This window comes from Rhincodon typus, chromosome 15 (genome assembly GCF_021869965.1).
Source record: "Rhincodon typus isolate 14 chromosome 15, sRhiTyp1.1, whole genome shotgun sequence".
Classification (NCBI taxonomy): Eukaryota; Metazoa; Chordata; class Chondrichthyes; order Orectolobiformes; family Rhincodontidae; genus Rhincodon; species Rhincodon typus.
In genome coordinates this window covers 52,979,642-52,998,857 of record NC_063346.1, presented here as the reverse complement: position 1 = coordinate 52,998,857, position 19,216 = coordinate 52,979,642, and the positions used below count along the sequence as shown (strand labels likewise).

General features: G+C 40.3%; 2 protein-coding genes across 3 annotated transcripts in view; both read left to right on the top strand.

The window, feature by feature from the left end:
• Nucleotides 1–934, top strand: part of LOC125485006 — a 28,544-nt gene extending 27,610 nt beyond the window's left edge. For both annotated transcript variants that reach the window (XR_007263789.1, XM_048605817.1), the window contains one exon: nt 771–934. Coding sequence is in view for 1 of the 2 variants with exons in the window: in XM_048605817.1 (XP_048461774.1) it covers nt 771–883 (113 nt within the window). In the remaining variant the exon portion in view is untranslated. The remainder of the gene's footprint in view (nt 1–770) is intronic.
• A 3,050-nt stretch (nt 935–3,984) lies between these two features.
• On the top strand, nt 3,985–18,834 carry LOC109910595 (testis, prostate and placenta-expressed protein). Its single transcript, XM_048605816.1, has 7 exons — nt 3,985–4,174; nt 4,906–4,967; nt 8,253–8,448; nt 10,768–10,829; nt 10,922–10,986; nt 11,074–11,106; nt 18,676–18,834. Exons 1-7 carry the CDS (start codon nt 3,985–3,987, stop codon nt 18,704–18,706), a joined length of 639 nt encoding a protein of 212 aa, XP_048461773.1. The 3' UTR covers nt 18,707–18,834.
• Nucleotides 18,835–19,216: the final 382 nt, after the last annotated feature.

The following is a 19,216-nucleotide window of genomic DNA, read 5'->3' as shown; positions in this document are numbered from 1 at the left end:
GTCATGATCTCTTATATACAGAGGGGGGTTATGTTTAATGTCTCATCCAAAAGACAAGAATACAGCTTAGGTATGATTACAAATTAAAAATTGATGACTGAATGTTATTTTGCCCCTGCAGAAGGGAGTCATAATGCACAACAAGTAGCACTGCAGGTCTGTTTAACATTTAAAAAAAAAAGCTAAAACAAGTATGTGATATGCAATGCAGTTGTCAGTTTGCACAGATCAGTTCCCATGAACAGCAGTCTGACAACACTAGATAATCTGTTTTTAGTGATGTTGGTTAGGGGATAAATATTGGCCATCCAAACAATGCCATGGGAACGTTTATGTCCGTCTGAAAAGGTTTAACATTTCATCTGAAAAGTGGTCTCTCCTACTGTGCAAGCACTTCCTTAGTATGCGCCAGACTGTCAGTCTACTGTGTTTTTTGCTCATATTGTCAGAGTAGGACTTGAACACTCAGTTATTTTACTCAAGACAACTGAAAGAACTGCTGTCAATCATAGGGTGACGTTGTGTACAAGTGGAATTCAGGCAGCCAATTCTCAATGCATAAAATTGAAAAGTCTATTCTGCTGTGTGTAGTGCACATATACATTTTATAAGGTGCAGTATCATTCTTTTATTATTTTCAAATTTATTTTCATTTTAATGATTGCCATATCAATGTCAATTTTAATTCGCTGTTCATTTGCATAATTGTTACAATTTGGAATTGAAGCAATGATGATTTTTCAATAAACTAATTATCTTCTGTCTATCAGATCCCCAACAGGAAGACATTAAAGTGTATCGTGGACGTTGGCGCTGTCTTCAATATCTCTGGGACCAGATTTGCTGCCAGCCACAGAAGAAAACAACTATTTTGTATGAATGAACAATTCCAATGGAGTATCGTATTGCTAAGTAAAGATTGTAAATGAAATTATTCTCAGTGTGCTTTTCTTTTTTTAAATCACCAATTCAATGTTTAAACAGACATCTCACAGATACTAAGGTGACCTGGTAGCTGTAGCACTAGGAACCTCAGCTTCTGCCTTGGATCCCTCATTGCACATTAACGTGGCAAGTCCTTATTCCCACATTTCTTGTCATGTGCATTCTGACATGCTGACATAAAAGGAGCTCAAAAGTGCCCACAGAGGTGACCTTCAATTGAATTCTCTCCCCATATTCAGAACAAATACATCGAAATAAGGGCCTCAAGAGATGAATCCTAGCAATTCTGTGCTATTTGACTGGGTGAGGCTTTACAATGAGTGATGCCACAATTAGAGTCACCAAAGTGTGCATATGTGGAATGAGGAAATTCAGCAACAGAACAGAAAATTCATTGACAGAAAGAAAATTCAGTATATAGGTTTGGTTCGGATTTGCGAAGGTTTGAAATAGTGTTAAGCAGTGGTCATTGTGGATTCATGCTCATTATTAGTAGAGAATTTACACTATAGTATGAGGACACAATCTCAAAACTTACTGAAAACACATACAAAAAAAGCTTGACACAGCAACACAATTGTAAAAGACATTGGTTAATGGAGTGGGCAAACAAGGCAGTTTCAATCTAATCAAGTATTTTTGTGGAAATAAGGACAGTTGGGAATGGCAATAAATGTTGGTCTCGCCAGCGATACCCATTTCCCGTGGAAGAATTTTAAAAATCCTACTCCAGCTCCTAAGACATGGCTTCCCAAAGGGAGGGTGGTGAGCTGAAATTCTGAGGTTGCAAATCCAAGATAGCGATGGCTGCCAGGCAGCTAAGACTTTCTTAACTACCATGCAGCTACTTAAATTCACTCTTTTTCAAACTGACAGCATGGCTTAAATAACTCAACGCCCTGACTCCTGCAGCAGTAAAAACGGTACATTTTACACCATTTTTAACAACAAAGCACAAAATCTCCTTAGAAGTTTAGCAGGCTTGCCTTTATTGCTCAGACCTTTGAGTGTAGGAGTTTGGACGTCATGTTGAGGCTGTACAGGACATTGGTGAGCCCTCTTCACTGTGTGCAGTTCTGGTCAGGAGGGATATTATTAAATTGCAGAAGGTCCAGAAAAGATTTACCAGGATGTTCCCAGGAAATTTGAGTTATGAAAATAAGCTGGACTGGCTGGGACTTTTTTCGCTGGCCTGTTAATCCAGAGACCCAGATAATGTTCTGGGGACCTGGGTTTGAATCCCACCACAGCAGATGGAGGAATTTGAATTCAATAAATATATGGAATTAATAGCTAATGATGACCGTGAATCTATTGCCAATTGTTGGGAAAAACCCATCTGGTTCACTAATGTCCTTTCAGGAAGGAAACTGCTGTCCTTACCTGGTCTGGCCTACATATGACTCCTTTGTAGCAGGAATCAGTCTTGTGAATCTCTGAATGCCAGTATATCCATTTTCAATGAAGGCAAAGGTTAAGTTGCCATTGTCCCAGAGGTCGTGGTGGTTTAACCTGAGAGTCACCATACATAAGGTGAGGAGCAAGGTTGAGAAGGTAGGGCTTTCACTTTTTTAAATTCATTAACAGGATGAGGGTGTTACTGGTTGGGCAGCATTTATTCCCCATCCCTAATTGTCCAAAGGGCAGTTAAGAGTCAACCACAATGCTGTAGGTCTGGAGTCACATGTAGGCCAGACCAGGCAAAGATGGCAGTTTCCTTCCCTAAAGGACATTGGTGAACCAAATGGGTTTTTCCAACAATCGACAATGGATTCATGGTCATCATTAGATTCTTAATTCCAGATTTTTTAAAAATTGAATTCAAATTCCACCATCTGCCATGGGGCGATTCAAACCCAGGTCTCCTGACTATTAAATAAAAACCAAAAGAACTGCGGATGCTGTAAATCAGGAACAAAAACAAAGTTGCTGGAAAAGCTCAGCAGGTCCGGCAGCATCAGTGAAGGAGAAAACAGAGTTAACGTTTCAGGTCCGGTGACCCTTCCGAGGCCATCACGTCCTCATGCAACCTCAGCTGCAGACTCCCCCTTTTTAAACATGAACACCAAAAATGTACACAGTTTTCCAGGTGCTGCCTCACCAACACCCCTTAGAGTTGTGATAAGATTTTTTTTAAGTGCCAATTCCCTAGCAAGAAAAGCCAAAATTTAAACAGGTCCAGGCAGCAGGCTGCAGAGGGGGGTCACATCTGCCAACTATTTGCCCCTCTTCGCAGTTATGTTTGTGCCCAGGCATCCTTGGAGAGGGAGCCCATGGTGTCCATCAATGTTCTAGATGCTTTAGAGAGAGATGGGCGGGGTAGGGATAGTGTGCTTTTATTTCCCACTCTGACACCATTTTGATTTAGTCCCTTCTCTCTTCTCCCCCAATCTCCTTCACTTTCGATGGTTTGCATTGGCCATAATGGGCTTTCCGTTCAAATATTGAATTGTCTATACAGGTGTTTTCTGGTGGTGGATAGTAATATTAAAATAAACACGCAAACAAAAACTCACGGTGATTTTGGCGGTGGGAAGATCGCTCAGCTGTGTGTGATAATACTTCTGGGTAGGAAAAAATAAAAGATGAATTTCCATCTGCTTGCACCTGCATGCTATCTTTTTTGTGTTTCTCCACAAACACCCAGATCCCTCTGTTTTTTGCACATTTTTCTTGGAGCCTCTCTGATTTAATTAAGTCTTCCTCTTGATCCTTCGGACCAAAAGGCATGACCTCACACCCCGACATTAAAAGTCATCTGCGCAGTTTTTATTTGCCCTAGAACTGGTCATTGTCTGGTGAGATCTAAAATTAAATATGATAATAAATTAGGCAAGTTCGTTCCGAATTGAAAAACGTAGCGGGGAGACATTCAGATTCTGGCTGCCTGTTACACGATAAGAAAACAGGGTCATTAATAGGTAACAGTGAGAGATACTCGGTTGCTAAGTGACTATGTGGCTCCTTGGATACAGGTTACTGTGGACGCTGAGGTGAGTTGGCGCTGGGCTCAGAGCCCGGACGCGGCCGCGCAGCCAGATGCAGAAGAAACATGGTCATGAGTACGAGGGGCTGGGAGCGCCGAAGCCTCCGTGGCGGGTTAGCCTGGCCGCCCGGAAAACGGGCCTGTACCGGCCTGACCTGCCCACCTTACGCCGCATGAACATGGACGATGAAGCTAGCAAACTGCCCAACGAGCACTGCAGGAACACCACCACATGCACCGCTGGTAACAAGGATCGGGAGCCGGAGGGAGGGGCAGGATTTTGGTAGGGGTGGGGGCAGAGGAGGACAAAGAAGGTGTACAGGACCAGGAGCAAACAAAAGGGCGGAGGGAGGAAAATTGGGCGGGAGAAAGGTAAGAAAAGTGGGATAGTGAACGGAGGAAAGCAGAAACAGGTAAGTATGGAGCTCAGTAGGAGGTGGGAGAAGCGTCTAGGGATGTGGAAGAAAGATCCTTAGGAGGGAAAGGTAGAGATTACGAAAGAGGGGTGCAACAGGGCCTGTTAGAGCACAAGAAACCTCAGAGGAGAAAAAGGATGATTGTATGACAGGAAGGATCCCAGAGAGAGAGGCACCGGGATGTAAGGATAAGAAGCATGTAACAGGAGAGGCAAGGACCTCAGAGAACGGAGGGAGAAAACTTTGACGGATGCATTTAAGTGTGTATTGATGCAGAACGGGGTGTATAATCGGAGACTGCCAAATATACTGAAGCCATTAGATGTGACACAATCTCACAATGGTTTAAATCGGCACAAAGTGGGCTCTAAATGCAGCTTATTCACTGTTTCCTACAATGCACATAGCTCTGGTATGGCACAGGATTAACTGAACTGACAGTGCCCCCGTTGTTCTCATTACTATAGATCATAGCCATTGAAGATGGGCTGGGACTAGGTATTCTTAGTGTGGGTAGTTGCACTGAGTTGATTTGGATGCACTTTTGTTGTTTTTTAGATGACTTTGCAAGTTCTTCCTTTACCCTATTTGACCATCCAAAACAAACCCATGCAGCATTGGTGAGTGTTTGAGTCCAAGTTGACCAGTAGTAATATAGTTGTACTTAGTCACAAAGAATAAATCACAAATTAGTCACAGACCAAGCCTAAACTGTACAGATTGGTGGCAGGATCAAGGTCAATCTTCAGTTTGGAGGACACTGAGATTGGAGAACCCCCACAGCACATATAATGACAAAGTGAAGAAAACAGCTGTAAGGATTTGGTACAAACAAATAGCTATTTACATCTTACATTAGTCAAAACTACATGTATGCAATAATTAAAGAATTTAATAGGCAAATTATTGAATAATGGCAAGTTTCATTTCTTTAGTTAAAAGTAAGGTGACTACCAACAAATAATCCACATTGCAATCCTATAGTATTCCTATGGATTCACTCATCACAATTCTCTCATCTTCCAAGAGAATCTCCCACCTCAATCATTTATCTTCCCAGAGAATTGTCCATCAGAAATCTGTTCTTCTATCATGGAAAATTCACTAGAATTGAGGAGGTGTTGTAGCAACGTTGATTTAACAAGGAGTTATTACTATAATAAGGAGAGATGATATCTAGACGGCCCCTCAATAGTGGCCACGTGTTAAATTTAAAAACAAAAAGGCGGGCAGGGCAATCCCATTGTTGGGAGTGTACTATAGACCCCCTAAACAGTTAGGGAGAAATAGAAGGGCAGATATGTTGGTATATTTCAGACAACTGTAAAAATAATCAGTTAGCAATAAGTACAAGATTTCAGCTTCCCCAGTATTAGCTGGGATTGACGTGTAAAAGGCTTAGAATAGGTACAGCCCTTAAAATGTATCCAGGAGAACTTATTCAGCCAGCATGTAGAAACTCCAATAAGAGTCAGAGCAGTGCTGGATATAATTTTGAAACATGAAGCCAGACAAGTAGCAGAAATGTTGATGGGAGAGCATTTCAGGAATAGTGACCACAACTCAGTAATGCTTAAGTTAGTAATGGAGAAGGACAAAGATAAATCAGAAATAAAGGTTTTGAGGAAGGCCATTTTATAATGATAAAACAGGATCTGACCAAGATGGAGTTGGAGCAGCTATGTCACGGAAGATTTACATTGGAACAATGGGAGTCTTTCAAAAAGGATATAATGAAAGTGTAAGGCCAACACATTCCTAAGAAGGTGAAGAGTGAGACCAGAAAATTCCAAAGAACCCTGAATATTGACCAATGTACAGGATTGATATGGGGGGAGAAGAGAAAGCATATGGTAAATACCGAGGGCTCAGAATACCAGAAGCCCTAGAGGTGTATAGAAGGTGTGGAGGTTACTTAAAAATGAAATTAGGAAAACAGAGAAGGGGGAACATGAAAAAGAATGGATGGTTAATTGAAAGAAAATCCAAAGGCATTTTATAAATATATAATGGCAAGAGGATAACCAGGAAAAGAGTAGGACCAGTTAGAGTCCTACATGGCAAACTGTGGGTGGAGCCAGAAGATATAGGTGAGATTTTAAATGAGTACTTTAAACTGTATTCACAATAGAGAAGAATAATATAAGTATAGAATTCAGGGAAGAGGACTGTAATATATTTGAACAAAGATGTGCAGGTTAGGTGGATTGGCCATGCTAAATTGCTCATAGTGTCCAGGGATGTATAGGTTGTGTGAATTAGCCATGGGAAATGCAAGATTACAGGGATAGGGTAGGAGGGTGGGTCTGGGTGAGATGCTGTTCAGAGGGTCAGTGTGGACTCGAAGAGCTGAATGCCCTGCTTCCACACTGTAGAAATTCTATGATTCTATAAATTACAATTGGAGAGAGGAGTTATTAAAATTGGATAAGTCCCCAGGTCGAGATCAAATGTACTGTAGGCTGTTGTGGGAGACAAGGGAGTAGATTTCTGAGGCCTTGACATCAATTTTCCAATCCTCTCTGGACGCAGCAACCCGGTAAAGGACTGGGGAACAATGAATGTGGCACCATTATTCAAGAACAGTGGTAGGGCTGAACTAGAAAGCTGTAGAACAGTGAGAGAAAATCTATTGGCAAAGAATCTGAGGGACAAAATTAATTTCACTTGGAGATGCAAGGATGAATCAACGATGTTCAACTTGGCTTTGTCAGGGTGAGATCCTGTCTGACAGGTTTGATTGAGTTTTTTGAGGAGGTGACTAGATGTGTGAATAAGGGTAATGCAGTGGATGTAGTCTACATGAAGTTTTGACAAGGTCTAGCATGGGAAATTGGTCAAGAAGGTTAAAGCCTACAGGATCCAGGGCAATTGGCAAATTGAATCCAAAATTGTCTTCGTGGCAGGAGGCAGAGGCTGATGGTTGAAGGTTGGTTTTGACTGGAAGACCATGACCATTGGTGTACTGCAGGATTCAGCTGTCTCCTTTGCTATTTTTTAGTGATCTAGACATGAATCTGGAGGTTTGATCAGCGAGTTAATTGATGACATGAAAATTGATTGTGTTATAGATAGGATGAAAGCCTTAGACATCAGGATGATTAGAGAGACTGGCCAGATGGGCTGAATAGTGACAAGTGGAATTAAACTTGAGAATTGTAATATGATGCATTTTGGGAGGAAGGGAATACATGATAAATGGTAGCATCCTAGGAAGTACAAAGGATCAGAGGTGCTCTAGTGGGCATGTCCACAGATCCTTGAAGTCAACAGAACATGTGGATATGTGATTAAGATGGCACATTAGATACTTACCTTTATTATTTAAATGAATATAAGAGCAGTTATTATGATAGGGCAATATAAAATGTTAGTTAGGCCACAGTTGAAGAACTGTGTGCAGTTCTGGTTCCCCTAATCTAGGAAGGATGTGTTTGCACCAGAGAGGGTGGAAAAAAACGTTCACCAAGATGTTAACCGGTTTGGAGTATTTCAGCAATGATGAGAGACTGGATAGGCTGGACCTGATTTTCTTGGAGCAGAGAAAGCTGAGGAGGGCGTCACTGAGGTGTACAAAATTACGGGGGACATAGATAGAGTAGATAGGAAGCAACTTTTCCCCTTAGTAGGGCTATCATTGAGCAAGAGGATTATGCCTATCCAGAAATCACTGCTTGAAAGGGTGGTAGAGGCAGGAACCATCATCACATTTAACAAATATTTAGGGGACCGCTTGAAGCGCCTAAGCGTTCAAGGCTGTGGTCCGAGTGCTGGGAAATGGGATGAGAGTAGATAGGTGCGTGATGACCAGCACTGACAGAATGGGCTGAAGGGCCTCTTTCTGTGTTGTGAAACTGTATGATTCTATGACTTTGTTTATAATTGTGATTCTTGGTCTTTTTCAGTTATTTAACTATGCTGGAGGATCACTGACTGCAAGTGACAAATTTTCTCCTGATCGAAAACGATATACAATCCCCAGCATTCATATCGAGAAACCCTGGAGCCACTATAAGCCTTTGATTACTAAGGCCTCAAAGGATTGGTCTCAGTTTGTCTCGGAGTGTGGGGAATTTGTGCTTCCCAAAAGGGACTTCAAAGGTGAGAGATTTAGAGAATATGATTGCTGCAATGACGCTCATTGTTTTGCAAATTTTGAAAACTGGCACTGTGTTTACATTTTACTGTCATCATCATAAAACAAATACTAAGAAGCTCAAAACCCTTTCTTGGTACTTTCATTGTGCCAGTTTAATTGAGCTACATATTGTGATTCAAAATTGTTACCAGTTTAAAACCATCATCACATTTTAATTCTTTTTAACTGGTTGACTGTTAAAGGAATTTTATTATTTTACTGTAAGTCAGAAAAGTAAGCATCCCAACACCGATCCCTGGGGAACCCCACTTTCAACTTGTCTCCAGTCTGAGAAATGTCCATCAATACCTACCTGCTGTTTTCTATCTTTTAGCCAATTTCTAATCAATGCTGCCAAACACCCATCAATCCCAAACATTTCTAATTCGCTAACCAACCTGCCATGTGGCACTGTAGCAAAATGCTTTCTGAAAGTCCAAATATACACTACCCACAGCACTAACCTCATTCACTGTTTGTCTCACCTTGTCAAAGAGCTCAATTAAATTTGTCAGATATGACCTGCTCTTGACCAATCCATATTGACTGTCTAGTATTAACTTATTTTTCTCTTAAGTGTATATTTATCTTATCCTGCGTTATCTCTTCCATCAGTTTTCCCACTGTTGATGTCACGCTGAAAGCAGTTTCTGAGGTTATCTTTTATTGCTTTCTTAAACAACAACACCACATTTATAATCCTCCAGTCCCCTGGGACTAATCCTGCATTCAGAGAGGCCTGGAAATTTTCTGTTAACAGCTCCGTAATTTGCTCCCTTATCTCTTTCAGCAATCTAGGATGCATCCCATCCAGGCCTGGCGACTACTGTATCTGGAGTAATGCCAGTCTTTTTAACAACTTTTTTTTGTCTATCACTATGATGTGGAGTTGCCTAACACCCACATTTTCAACTGGGCCATCATCACCATTTTCTAATTTGGTAAAGACAGAAGCAGAGTATTCATTTAGTACCACTGCCATACCTTTTGCTTCAGTGACCAGCTTACCTGCTTGTTCCTATGGGCCCCATTCTATCTTTCACTAATCTTTTACTATTAATATGTTTGAAGAACATTTTACTATTTGTTTTAATGCAGCCTGCCATCCTTTCTTCATACTTCCTTATTCCAGCTTGATCCGTTCTCCTGCATTCGAGATACTCTTCAAGATTTCTATTGCTATTATTATTTTTTGTGCATCATACGCCTTTTTTTCTTTCTTACTTTCTCATCAATATCCTAGTCATCTGGGGTACTCCAACTTTGGATACCCTATATTTATTTCTCATGCGTATGTATCTAGCTTGCAAGCTATTCATCACTCTTGAAAAATTCTCCCATTCTTCATCCACTGTTTTATCTACTAAAATGCATTTCTAATCAACGTAGTCCAGTTCAACTTTTAGGTTCCTAAAATCTACCCTTTTCCATTCTAGCATCGTAATCATTTGTAATATTTGGTGTTTCAGTCCCCTACAGTGGAGTCATAGAGTCAGACAGCACAGAAACAGACCCTTGAGCCGGCCCAGTTTTCTAAACTGAACTATCCCATTTGCCAGCATTTGGCCCATATCCCTCTAAACCCTTCCTATTCATTTACCTATCCAGATGCATTTTAAATGTTGTAAGTGTACCTGCCTCCACCACTTCCTCTGGCAGCTTGTTCCACATACGCACCACCCTCTGTGTGAGAAAGTCTTTTTTTGAATCTTTCCCCTCTCACCTTAAACCTATGCCCTCTAGTTTTGGACTCCCCATGCAAGGAAAAAGACCTTGGCTCTTCACCTTATCTATGCCCCTCATGATTTTATGAACCTCTGTAAGGTCACCCCTCAGCCTCCAATGCTCCAGGGAGAAAATCCCCAGCTAATTCAACCTATCGCTATAGCTCAAACCCTCTAGTCCTGGCAGCATCCTTGTAAATCTTTTCTGCACCCTCTCAAGTTTAACAACATCCTTCAGATCTAGTAAAGATGGCAGGTTTAAGAACATTAGTGAACCTGATAGGTTTTTAATGGTAATTAATAGTAGTTTCAGGGTAGCATTACTGACTAGCTTTCAGTTCTAGCTTTACTAATTGAATTCAAATTCTACTAGCTACTGAGGTAGGATTGGGACCCATGTTCCTAGAGCATTTGGCTGGGCTTCTGGATTACTAATCTCGTTACATTATAGTTATGCCACCACTTTCCCTGAGTTATGTCATACCTTAGTTCAGTACAATAAAGTGTATTGTACATTTTGGGTGTGTCCACTGACTTTTTTTTTGCTGTTCCTTTCAGATATACACTTCTCTGGTTATGCAGTCAGATATTTGAAACCCAACATTACCCAGTCCTGGAAGGTAGATTCAAAATTTAATTTCTCCCCATTGTTCTACTGTTATATAACTCCCCTGTTAGAGTTTTAACATAACCACAATGTGTTGCTTTTCAGTATCACCTTCATTCAGAGCCATCGGTTTCCAAATATGATCAGAAGCCTATTCCATACGAAACTTGGTAAGTCTAAATAAAGATTGTTCCATCAAATTCCTGTCTAGGTTTAACTATTTACTTACATTGTTTTTTTTCCCCCATTTTCAACAGGAATCGATATAGAAGGTTATCCAGTCCATTCAGGTACTTGTGTTTGACTTTGTAGTACAGTATTCTTAGATATTGGTATTTCCTCTAATTTGTAAAAATTGGTTTATGCTTACTCAGGTCTAAATTGGATCTATCAATCAGGACTTACATGTAATATTCATAGCTTCATCTTACCCTCACCCAACTAGCACTGATTCCAGTCCCAAAACAGCTTATCGCTTTCACACAAAGCTAGTTTTTCTTCCATGACAGCCACATCACTTAAATAGATTGTATCACATTCACTGACATATTTCCTTGTTCCTTCTGGGACAAGATTCTAAACAACTGGAGGCAGCAGGAGTTAATGAGAGGGGCACAGGTGTTCCCAAATAGGAGACAGTACTGGTCATTTTTGGAACACGCACCATTGAAATTGGTCACTGGTGGCCTGAAACCATCAAAGATAAATCCCATTCTTTTCACTTCCTACTTCACCCTGTTTAAGTATGAAAGTCTTGCTTTATTTTCATCCCTACAGTTCTACCCTTCTCTCTTTTTTCTTTGAGATATCCAAATGGTGCACCTTGACCCAGCAGTGGAGGAACACCATGAAGGGTCAATGGTAGAGACACAGCACCATGATGACACTTTTCACACTTCCAGCCAGAAACACAGTTACTGACAATGCATGTATCATTAAGGATGGATTACAGGCAGGATGTGCACATGGTGAGAGATTGGGGAAAACTACCCCATAACCAGGGCTTCGACCCAAGATTGTGCAGGTGTCTGCTTGCTAGCCATTGAGGTAGGACACAAGTTGCACTGCAAAGGACTCTGATAGCAAAAACCAGGATAGCAATGGGCCTTCTAAATATTTATTGCAAAGTTTATTTAGATGTGTGGGCCCTTTAAATTTGCCTAATGACTGCGCAGTTTGGAAGGAATGTTGCTGAACACTTATGAACAAATAAGTGCATTGGGAAGCCAATCGGAAAACCTGCTTTTAATCAAGCAGCCTGAGATGTTCAGCACTAACTTAAATATGGACGTTCAAACTAGGCACAGAGCTGTTCGGGCCCCTTAAATCTACTTCATCTTTGACTAAGACCGTGGCTGATCTGATTGCTGCACAGCCTTGCCCTATCCTGATAACCTTTCAACTGCTTGCTTATCAAGAATCTGAGGAAGGGAATTCCAAAGACTCATAAGCTTGTGAGGGGAAAAAAGCCCATGTATTTAAATAGGTGACAGGTAGCTCTAGATTCTCCCTCAAGAGGAAATATCATTTCCACAACCACCCTATCATTATCCCTCAGAATCAAATATCTTTCAATTAAGTTATCTCTCCAATCAGTGGGTGCAAGTCTAGCTGGTCCAACCTTTCCTCATAAGGAAACCCACCCCATTTTTTTTTATTCACCCATGGGATGTGTGTGTTCCTGGCTGGCCAGCATTTATTGCATGTCCATAGTTGCCCTTAGGAAGGTGGTGGTTAGCTGCCTCCTTGAACTGCTGTAATCCATCTGTTGAGGGACCCATAATGCCATTCAGGAAAGAATTCCAGGATTTTGACCCAGCGACAGTGAAGTTATGTTGATATATTTCCAAATCAGGCTGGTGAGTGGCTTGGAGGGGAACTCGCAGGTGGCAGTGTTTCCATGTATCTGCTGTCCTTGTTATTCTTAATGGAAGTTGCCATGGGGTTGGAAGCTGCTGTCTCAGGATTTGTTGAATTTCTGCAGTGAAACTTGTAGATAGTGCACACTGCTGCAACTGATCATCAGTGGTGGAGGGACTGAATGTTTGTGGATGTGGTGCTAATCAATCAGCTGCTTTGTCCTGGATGGTGTCAAACTTCTTGAGTGTGGTTGGAGCTGCACTCATCCAGGCAAGTGGGGCGTATTCCACCACACTCTTGGTGGACAGGCTTTTAGGAATCAAGAGGTGAGTTATTTGCCGCAGTATTCCTAGCCTCTGACTACCTCTTACAGCCACTGAATTTATATTGAGTTTCTGGTCAATGGTAACCTCCTGAGGTTAGATTCAGGAGGCTGATTGGCCCTGGCGGAACCCAAACTGCGTGTCAGTGAGCAGGTTATTGCTGAGCAGGTGCTGCTTGATAGCACTGTTGATGACACCTTCTATCACTTTACTGTTGATTGAAAATAGACTGACGGGACAGTAATTGGCCGGTTTGGATTTGTCCTGCTTTTTATGTACAGGACATACCTGGCAATTTTCCATATTGTCGGATAGATCCCAGTGTTGTACTTGTACTGGAGCAGCTTGGTTAGGGGTGCAGCACGTTCTGGAGCACAAGTCTTAGTACTATGGAATGTTGTCAGGGCCTGTAGCCTTTGCAGTGTCTAGTGCCTCCAACCATTTTTTGATATCATGTGGAGTGAATTGAATTGGCTGAAGACTGGCATCTGGCGACCATTGAAGAAGACTGAGATGATCCATCCATATGGCACTTCTGGCTGAAGATTGCTGCAAGTGTTTCAGCCTTATCTTCAGCCTTATCCAAGTATTAGTCTAGTCATCTTTCTCTGAAGTGCTTCCAATGCATGTACGTCTTTCTTCAAATAAGGAAGCCAATACTGTACACAGTTCTCTAGAGATGATCCTACTGATACCCTATGTAACTGAAGCCTAGCTTCCCTACTCGGCATTCAGTTTCCCTCACAATAAATATTAATATTCCATTAGCTTTCTTAGCTACTTCTGTAGTTGTGTACTAACCTTATGAGCTTTATGCACTAGATCTGCCTGATTCTGTGCACCTCAGAGCTCTGTGGTCTCCCACCATTTTTATAATCTTCTACACTAAAAGAGTGGTAGATGTTTTGAGCTCTCTTTCACAAGTGTTAGTGGATGCTGGATCAATTGTTAATTTTAAATGTGAGATAATACATTTTTGTTAAACAGAACTATTAAGGGATATGGGCCAAAGGCAGGTATATGAAGTTAGGCCACAGAGCAGCCATGATCTCATTGAATGGTGGAACAGCCTCAAGGACCGAATGGCCCATTCCTAATCCTGTGTTCCTAATATTCTGTTTATGTTCTTCCTGCCAGAGTGGACAGTTCACAATTTTCCCATATTATACTCTGTTTGCCAGAATTTTATTAACAATAATCGTAATAACAAACTTTGAATATTTTCCCAATGACAGACGTTAAGCTAACTGCCCTGTGATTTTCTGTTTCTCTCTATTTTTTTAATAAATATCTTATATTCACTATTTTCATTCTAATAGAACCCTCCCCACATCTATAGAATTTTGGAAAATTAAAGCCAATGCATCAACTATCTCACTAGCTATGTCTTTGAAAACCCATAAATGAAATCCATCAGAACCTAGGAACTTGTCAGCACATAGCTCCAATATTTGCTCAGTACCACTTCCCTGATAATCGTCATTTTCTTAAATTCCTCCCTCCCTCCCATTTCCTGATTTACAGCTAATTCTAAGATGTTACTTGTATCCTCTATGGTGAAGACCAGTGCAAAATAGCTATTGAAATCATCTGTCATCGTCTCATTTTCTGTTATTAATTCCCTAAACTCACTTTCTATAGGATGAGTGATCACTTTGATAACTCTTTTCCTTTTTATATATTGATAGAAACTCTCACGATCTCTTTTATATTTCTAGCTTGCTTTCTCTTGTTATCTATTTTCTTCCCTCTTCATCCTTTCATGTTTTTATATTCTGTCTAGTCTTCTGACTTGCCACCATCTTTACACAATTATATGCTTTCTCTTCAAGTTGATTATTTTCATTCTTGTTGGAATGTACTATTCTGCGTATTCTGAAATATCCCCTAAAATATCTGCCACTGCACCTCTGTTGACCTATCCCTAACCCAATTTGCAAGTTCACTGAAGTTAGCTGCACTTTAATAGAACCAATTTCTCTGTCATCTTTCTTTGAGCCATATATTCATTTCTCTAATTTTATTTGTTTTATGCCAATTTGCTCATAGCTCATTTCTGGATTATTATCTTTGAGGTTCTGCTTTTTAATTTAGTGCCTATCTCCTCAGACTGCCTGTGCATAAGCCTTTTTCTTGTCTGGGCTGTGTCGTTGGTACCTAAATGGACCGCAGCAACTGAATCTTTCTGCTCCCACTACATCTTCCCTCCAGTCCTGAGCAGAGGTTCCGTATCCTGACAAAACACCCTCCTGTCCCTCACCACTGACCAAATTGGAAGACACTCTCCTCAGGGTTGTGGGCACCTCCTGGAATAAAGTTTTCAGAATAAGTTTCTCCCTTCCTGATGCATCAGTGACTGCAGCTCCACCTCTAACTCATAAACTCTGAGCCAAGTTCATTGGGCTACTAATGCCTTGCATCTAGAAGCTCACATATCCTATATTTGCAGCACATCACCTTCTCCGTTCATCCTTATTGTGTCTCAATTAATTTATTTCTATGAATTACTTTATAATTAATAAACTCCGCCACTTCCATAAGATTACCATTCAGAAATTTTCCAAATGCTAATGTAACTTCTGGTAATTGTTTTTGATGGGCTTTAAAAGATAAGGGAAGTGAGCAAAATACTTACCAAGCAATTGTTTACTTGTTTTCCTGTAATGTTTATTTTTATCTGAATGCATTTTGAGGATCGGCGAGGATCACTAGTTGTTTGTGCCTTCCCATGCAGCTTTTCAATTCCTACCCTTCTGGAGGCTGAAAAATTTAGAAAAATAAAGGTGCACTTCCCTCCCTATCTTACCAAAATCCCTAATTCATCACATTCACTGTTTTATAGTCTGTCACCCAGTAAAAGGTAAAGTCACCACTGTCCCAGAGGACCATAGGGCCGCTCTCACATTATAAAGAGACAATTACTGCTGGTTTAACCTAAGGATCATCATGCCTAAGGTGAGATTAACCATGTTTTGATTTTCTTGGTGGCTCAAATACAGTGGGCGCAAGGGACCCTCTCAGAATGAAGATATAATGATTGTAGCCAGGATTCTGGGCATTGATCTATAAGGCTTGCTGTCTAAATTCATACACCAGCTGGCCATTGGAAGGTAACCTGTGTCAACGATACTGAGAAGGATTGGACAAATATTATAACACCATCACTAATCCTCATCTGTCTAGAAAGAATGACTATCATCCAGGTATAGTTACTTCTGGGAAGCCGGAATAGCTTTGTCTGGCTGCACTGTATGGCAGGATCTCTGACAGGAGCTTGCTCCCTGATTTAACCAAAGTCCAACTGAGATCTGCTGCCCTGTGCCATGGTGTGCAAATGAGACTTAAAATATATTACACAAATTTGTGAACTTAGCCATTAGTGTGCCCTGTTGAATCACTATCATGTTTCTGTACAGTACTAAGGCAAGATTTTTCTATCTAGTAAACAAAAAATGGCAATTTAAAAAAAAATGCTTCTCCGAGATTGCAATGTTTGTTGATTTTCTTATTCCAATGCCTAATCTGTTTGTTTGTAATCAACGACTCCTTCAACTGTCAACTCCGGTTTAATCGTCGCAGTCTTGCCTCCAAACACAAAGTTCAGAAACTTGAGCAATAGGCTAGTTTGGCACTTCAGTGCAGTACTGAGGAAATGTTATCGTGTTTGAGGCATCATCTTTTCAAGAATACAGTAAACCATGAGCAACTTATCCTGGAAGTAATCTGCTTTTGATATCTATAACCTGCACGCTCTACCATAGTGGCATCACAGCCAAATATAATCCCATCATCACTGATATCCACACAAGTGAATGGGAGAACGACATTGGATTGCAATCAGTCATGAAAACCCTAATGGATCATTTTTCCTCCTTAGCTCTTAGTAACATGTTTATCTGAACTACAGCTGCCACGGAATAGCAGTTATCAGTCCTCTGATATTTTGGATTTTGTGAACATACAAATATACAGAATAGGAGTAGAGATATATTATTCAGTCCCTGAAGCCTCCTGCACCATTTAATGTGATCATGGCTGACCTGCTTGTGTTTTAAGTTCCACATTCTCATTTACCTCCGATCGTTGTTTATTATCCAGTCTACCAAAAAACTGTCTACTTCTGTCTTAAAAATCTAAGTGATCTCGCCTCCATCGCTTTCTGAAACAAAGAGTTCCAAAGTCTCAAAATCTTTTTAGTGAAAAGAAATATTAGAGAATATTCAATACTCTGTCCTGAAAGGGCAATTCCTAATTTTAAAGCACAAGAGAAAACATCCTTCCCACATCTATCTTGTCAACACCATTCAGGATTTTGCAAACTTAAATCAAGTCAAACCTCACTCTTCTAAACCTAACGGAAAAATAGGCTCATTCCAGGTACCAATCCAGTAAACCAACTCTGAACCAATTTAATGCATTTAAATCGTTCTTAAAATGAAACTACAACTGCACATAATATTCATGATGTGGTCTTACCAATGACCTGCAACTGAAGCATAACATCCTTTTATGTTCAACTCCTCTTGTTATTAAGAATATGGGCCAATGATTATGTGCATACCAGCATATTAACTTTTTTGTGATTCATGCACCAAAACAAGTAAATACTTCTGCATCTCAGGATTCTGCAGTTGTCTCCATTTAGGAAATACTCTTTTTTTTCCATTCTTCCTGCCATTTTCTCATATTATACTTCATCTGCCAGATATTTGCCCTCTCACTCAACATACTCAATCCGTCTGCAACATTTTTATGTATTCTTCACATCACACTTTCTTACGATCTTGGAGTCTTCTGCAAATTTAAATATGATGCCTTCACTTGCCTCTTCTAAGCCATTTATATAAATAGTAAAAAGTTGAAGCTCCAGCACAGACCCCTGTGGTACTCCACTGATCACATTCTTCCAAATAAAGACCCAGTTATGCATACTCTCTGTTTTCTGCAAGCCAGCCAATCTTCTATCCATGCTAATATGTTATCCCTATATCATGAGATTTTATTTTCCATAATGACTTTTGATGTAGCACCTTATCAAATGCTTTCTAGATATCCAAATCTATTGTGTCTGCAGACTCCCCTTTATATTAGTTATATGTGATTTCCCTTTGACCATATCATTCTCCTCTTGCCAATTACCTCATATTTTTCTTAATGTGCAGCTACAGTCTCTTTAATTATTGATTCTAACAGCTTCCTCTGATAGACATCAACTAACTGGCCTATAATTTCCTACTTTCTGCCTTTCTTATTATTTTCTAGTTCAATGGAACCTTTCCAGAATCTATAAAACTTTGCAAAAATAATACCAACTCATCCACTACTTCATTAGCAATCTCTTTTAAGCCCGTAGAATGAAATTCATCTGGGCTTGCACTTGTCAGATTGCAGCTCCGTCAATTTTCTCAGTATCATTTCCCTCATGATTATAATTTTACTAAGTTCCTCTCTCCCTTCCACATCCTGATTTATAGCTATTGCTCAAGTGATGTTTGTAAATTTTATAGTGAAGACAGAAGCAAAATATGTGTGGGTAAGATCTACACCAGTTACTATGAGTACGTTTTAGTATTATAGTATTTAGTATAGGTAGTGAGCTAATTCATCCTATGGAACCTTTGTCTCTGATTCACCCAAGATTCAGAATTGCCTTTAATAATACATTATGTTTTATAGCCGTACTTCCTTCCAGCGACCTTGGTACTAGAGCACATCGTGGGTTCAGAAGCTATGAGCAGAAGTTATCATCGTGGAATCTGTTACCACATTTGCTGCAGGATCAGGAGCTGATAAAATAATTTCATATAAGTAAACAGTTTTCAACCAATAGTAAGAGCATATTTTACTTTTCAATGAGTAAACTATAGTGGAAGTGAGCTGGTGCTGGTGCTTTTCTTTATTGATCATGTATTCCTGTCACTTGCTGATTCACCGCTACTGCACACAGTGATACAATGTGCACCTTATATCAGATACAGATCACTAGACTGATTTGCACAGCAACCATTGCACTACTGAACATCATCAACAACACGTTCTTATTCTATCACAGTATTTGAGAGTCTTGAGCCAGGCCAGTAATATTGTCAATCAGTGATTGTCCTTAGCTACCTTGCAAGCCAGTGAGTTCAAGAGTCAACTGAGTTGCTGTGGATTTGGAGTCACATTTAGGCATGACTAGGTAACTGTAGCAGATTTTCTTCCCCAAAGGACATTA

What these genes read in the sequence shown, in the direction of transcription:
- LOC109910595 (XM_048605816.1), top strand. Translation starts at nt 3,985, where the DNA reads ATGCAGAAGAAACATGGTCATGAGTACGAGGGGCTGGGAGCGCCGAAG. An exon ending in CACCACCACATGCACCGCTG is followed by an intron (nt 4,175 to 4,905) that starts GTAACAAGGATC and finishes GTTGTTTTTTAG; the next exon opens with ATGACTTTGCAAGTTCTTCC. An exon ending in TCCCAAAAGGGACTTCAAAG is followed by an intron (nt 8,449 to 10,767) that starts GTGAGAGATTTA and finishes TGTTCCTTTCAG; the next exon opens with ATATACACTTCTCTGGTTAT.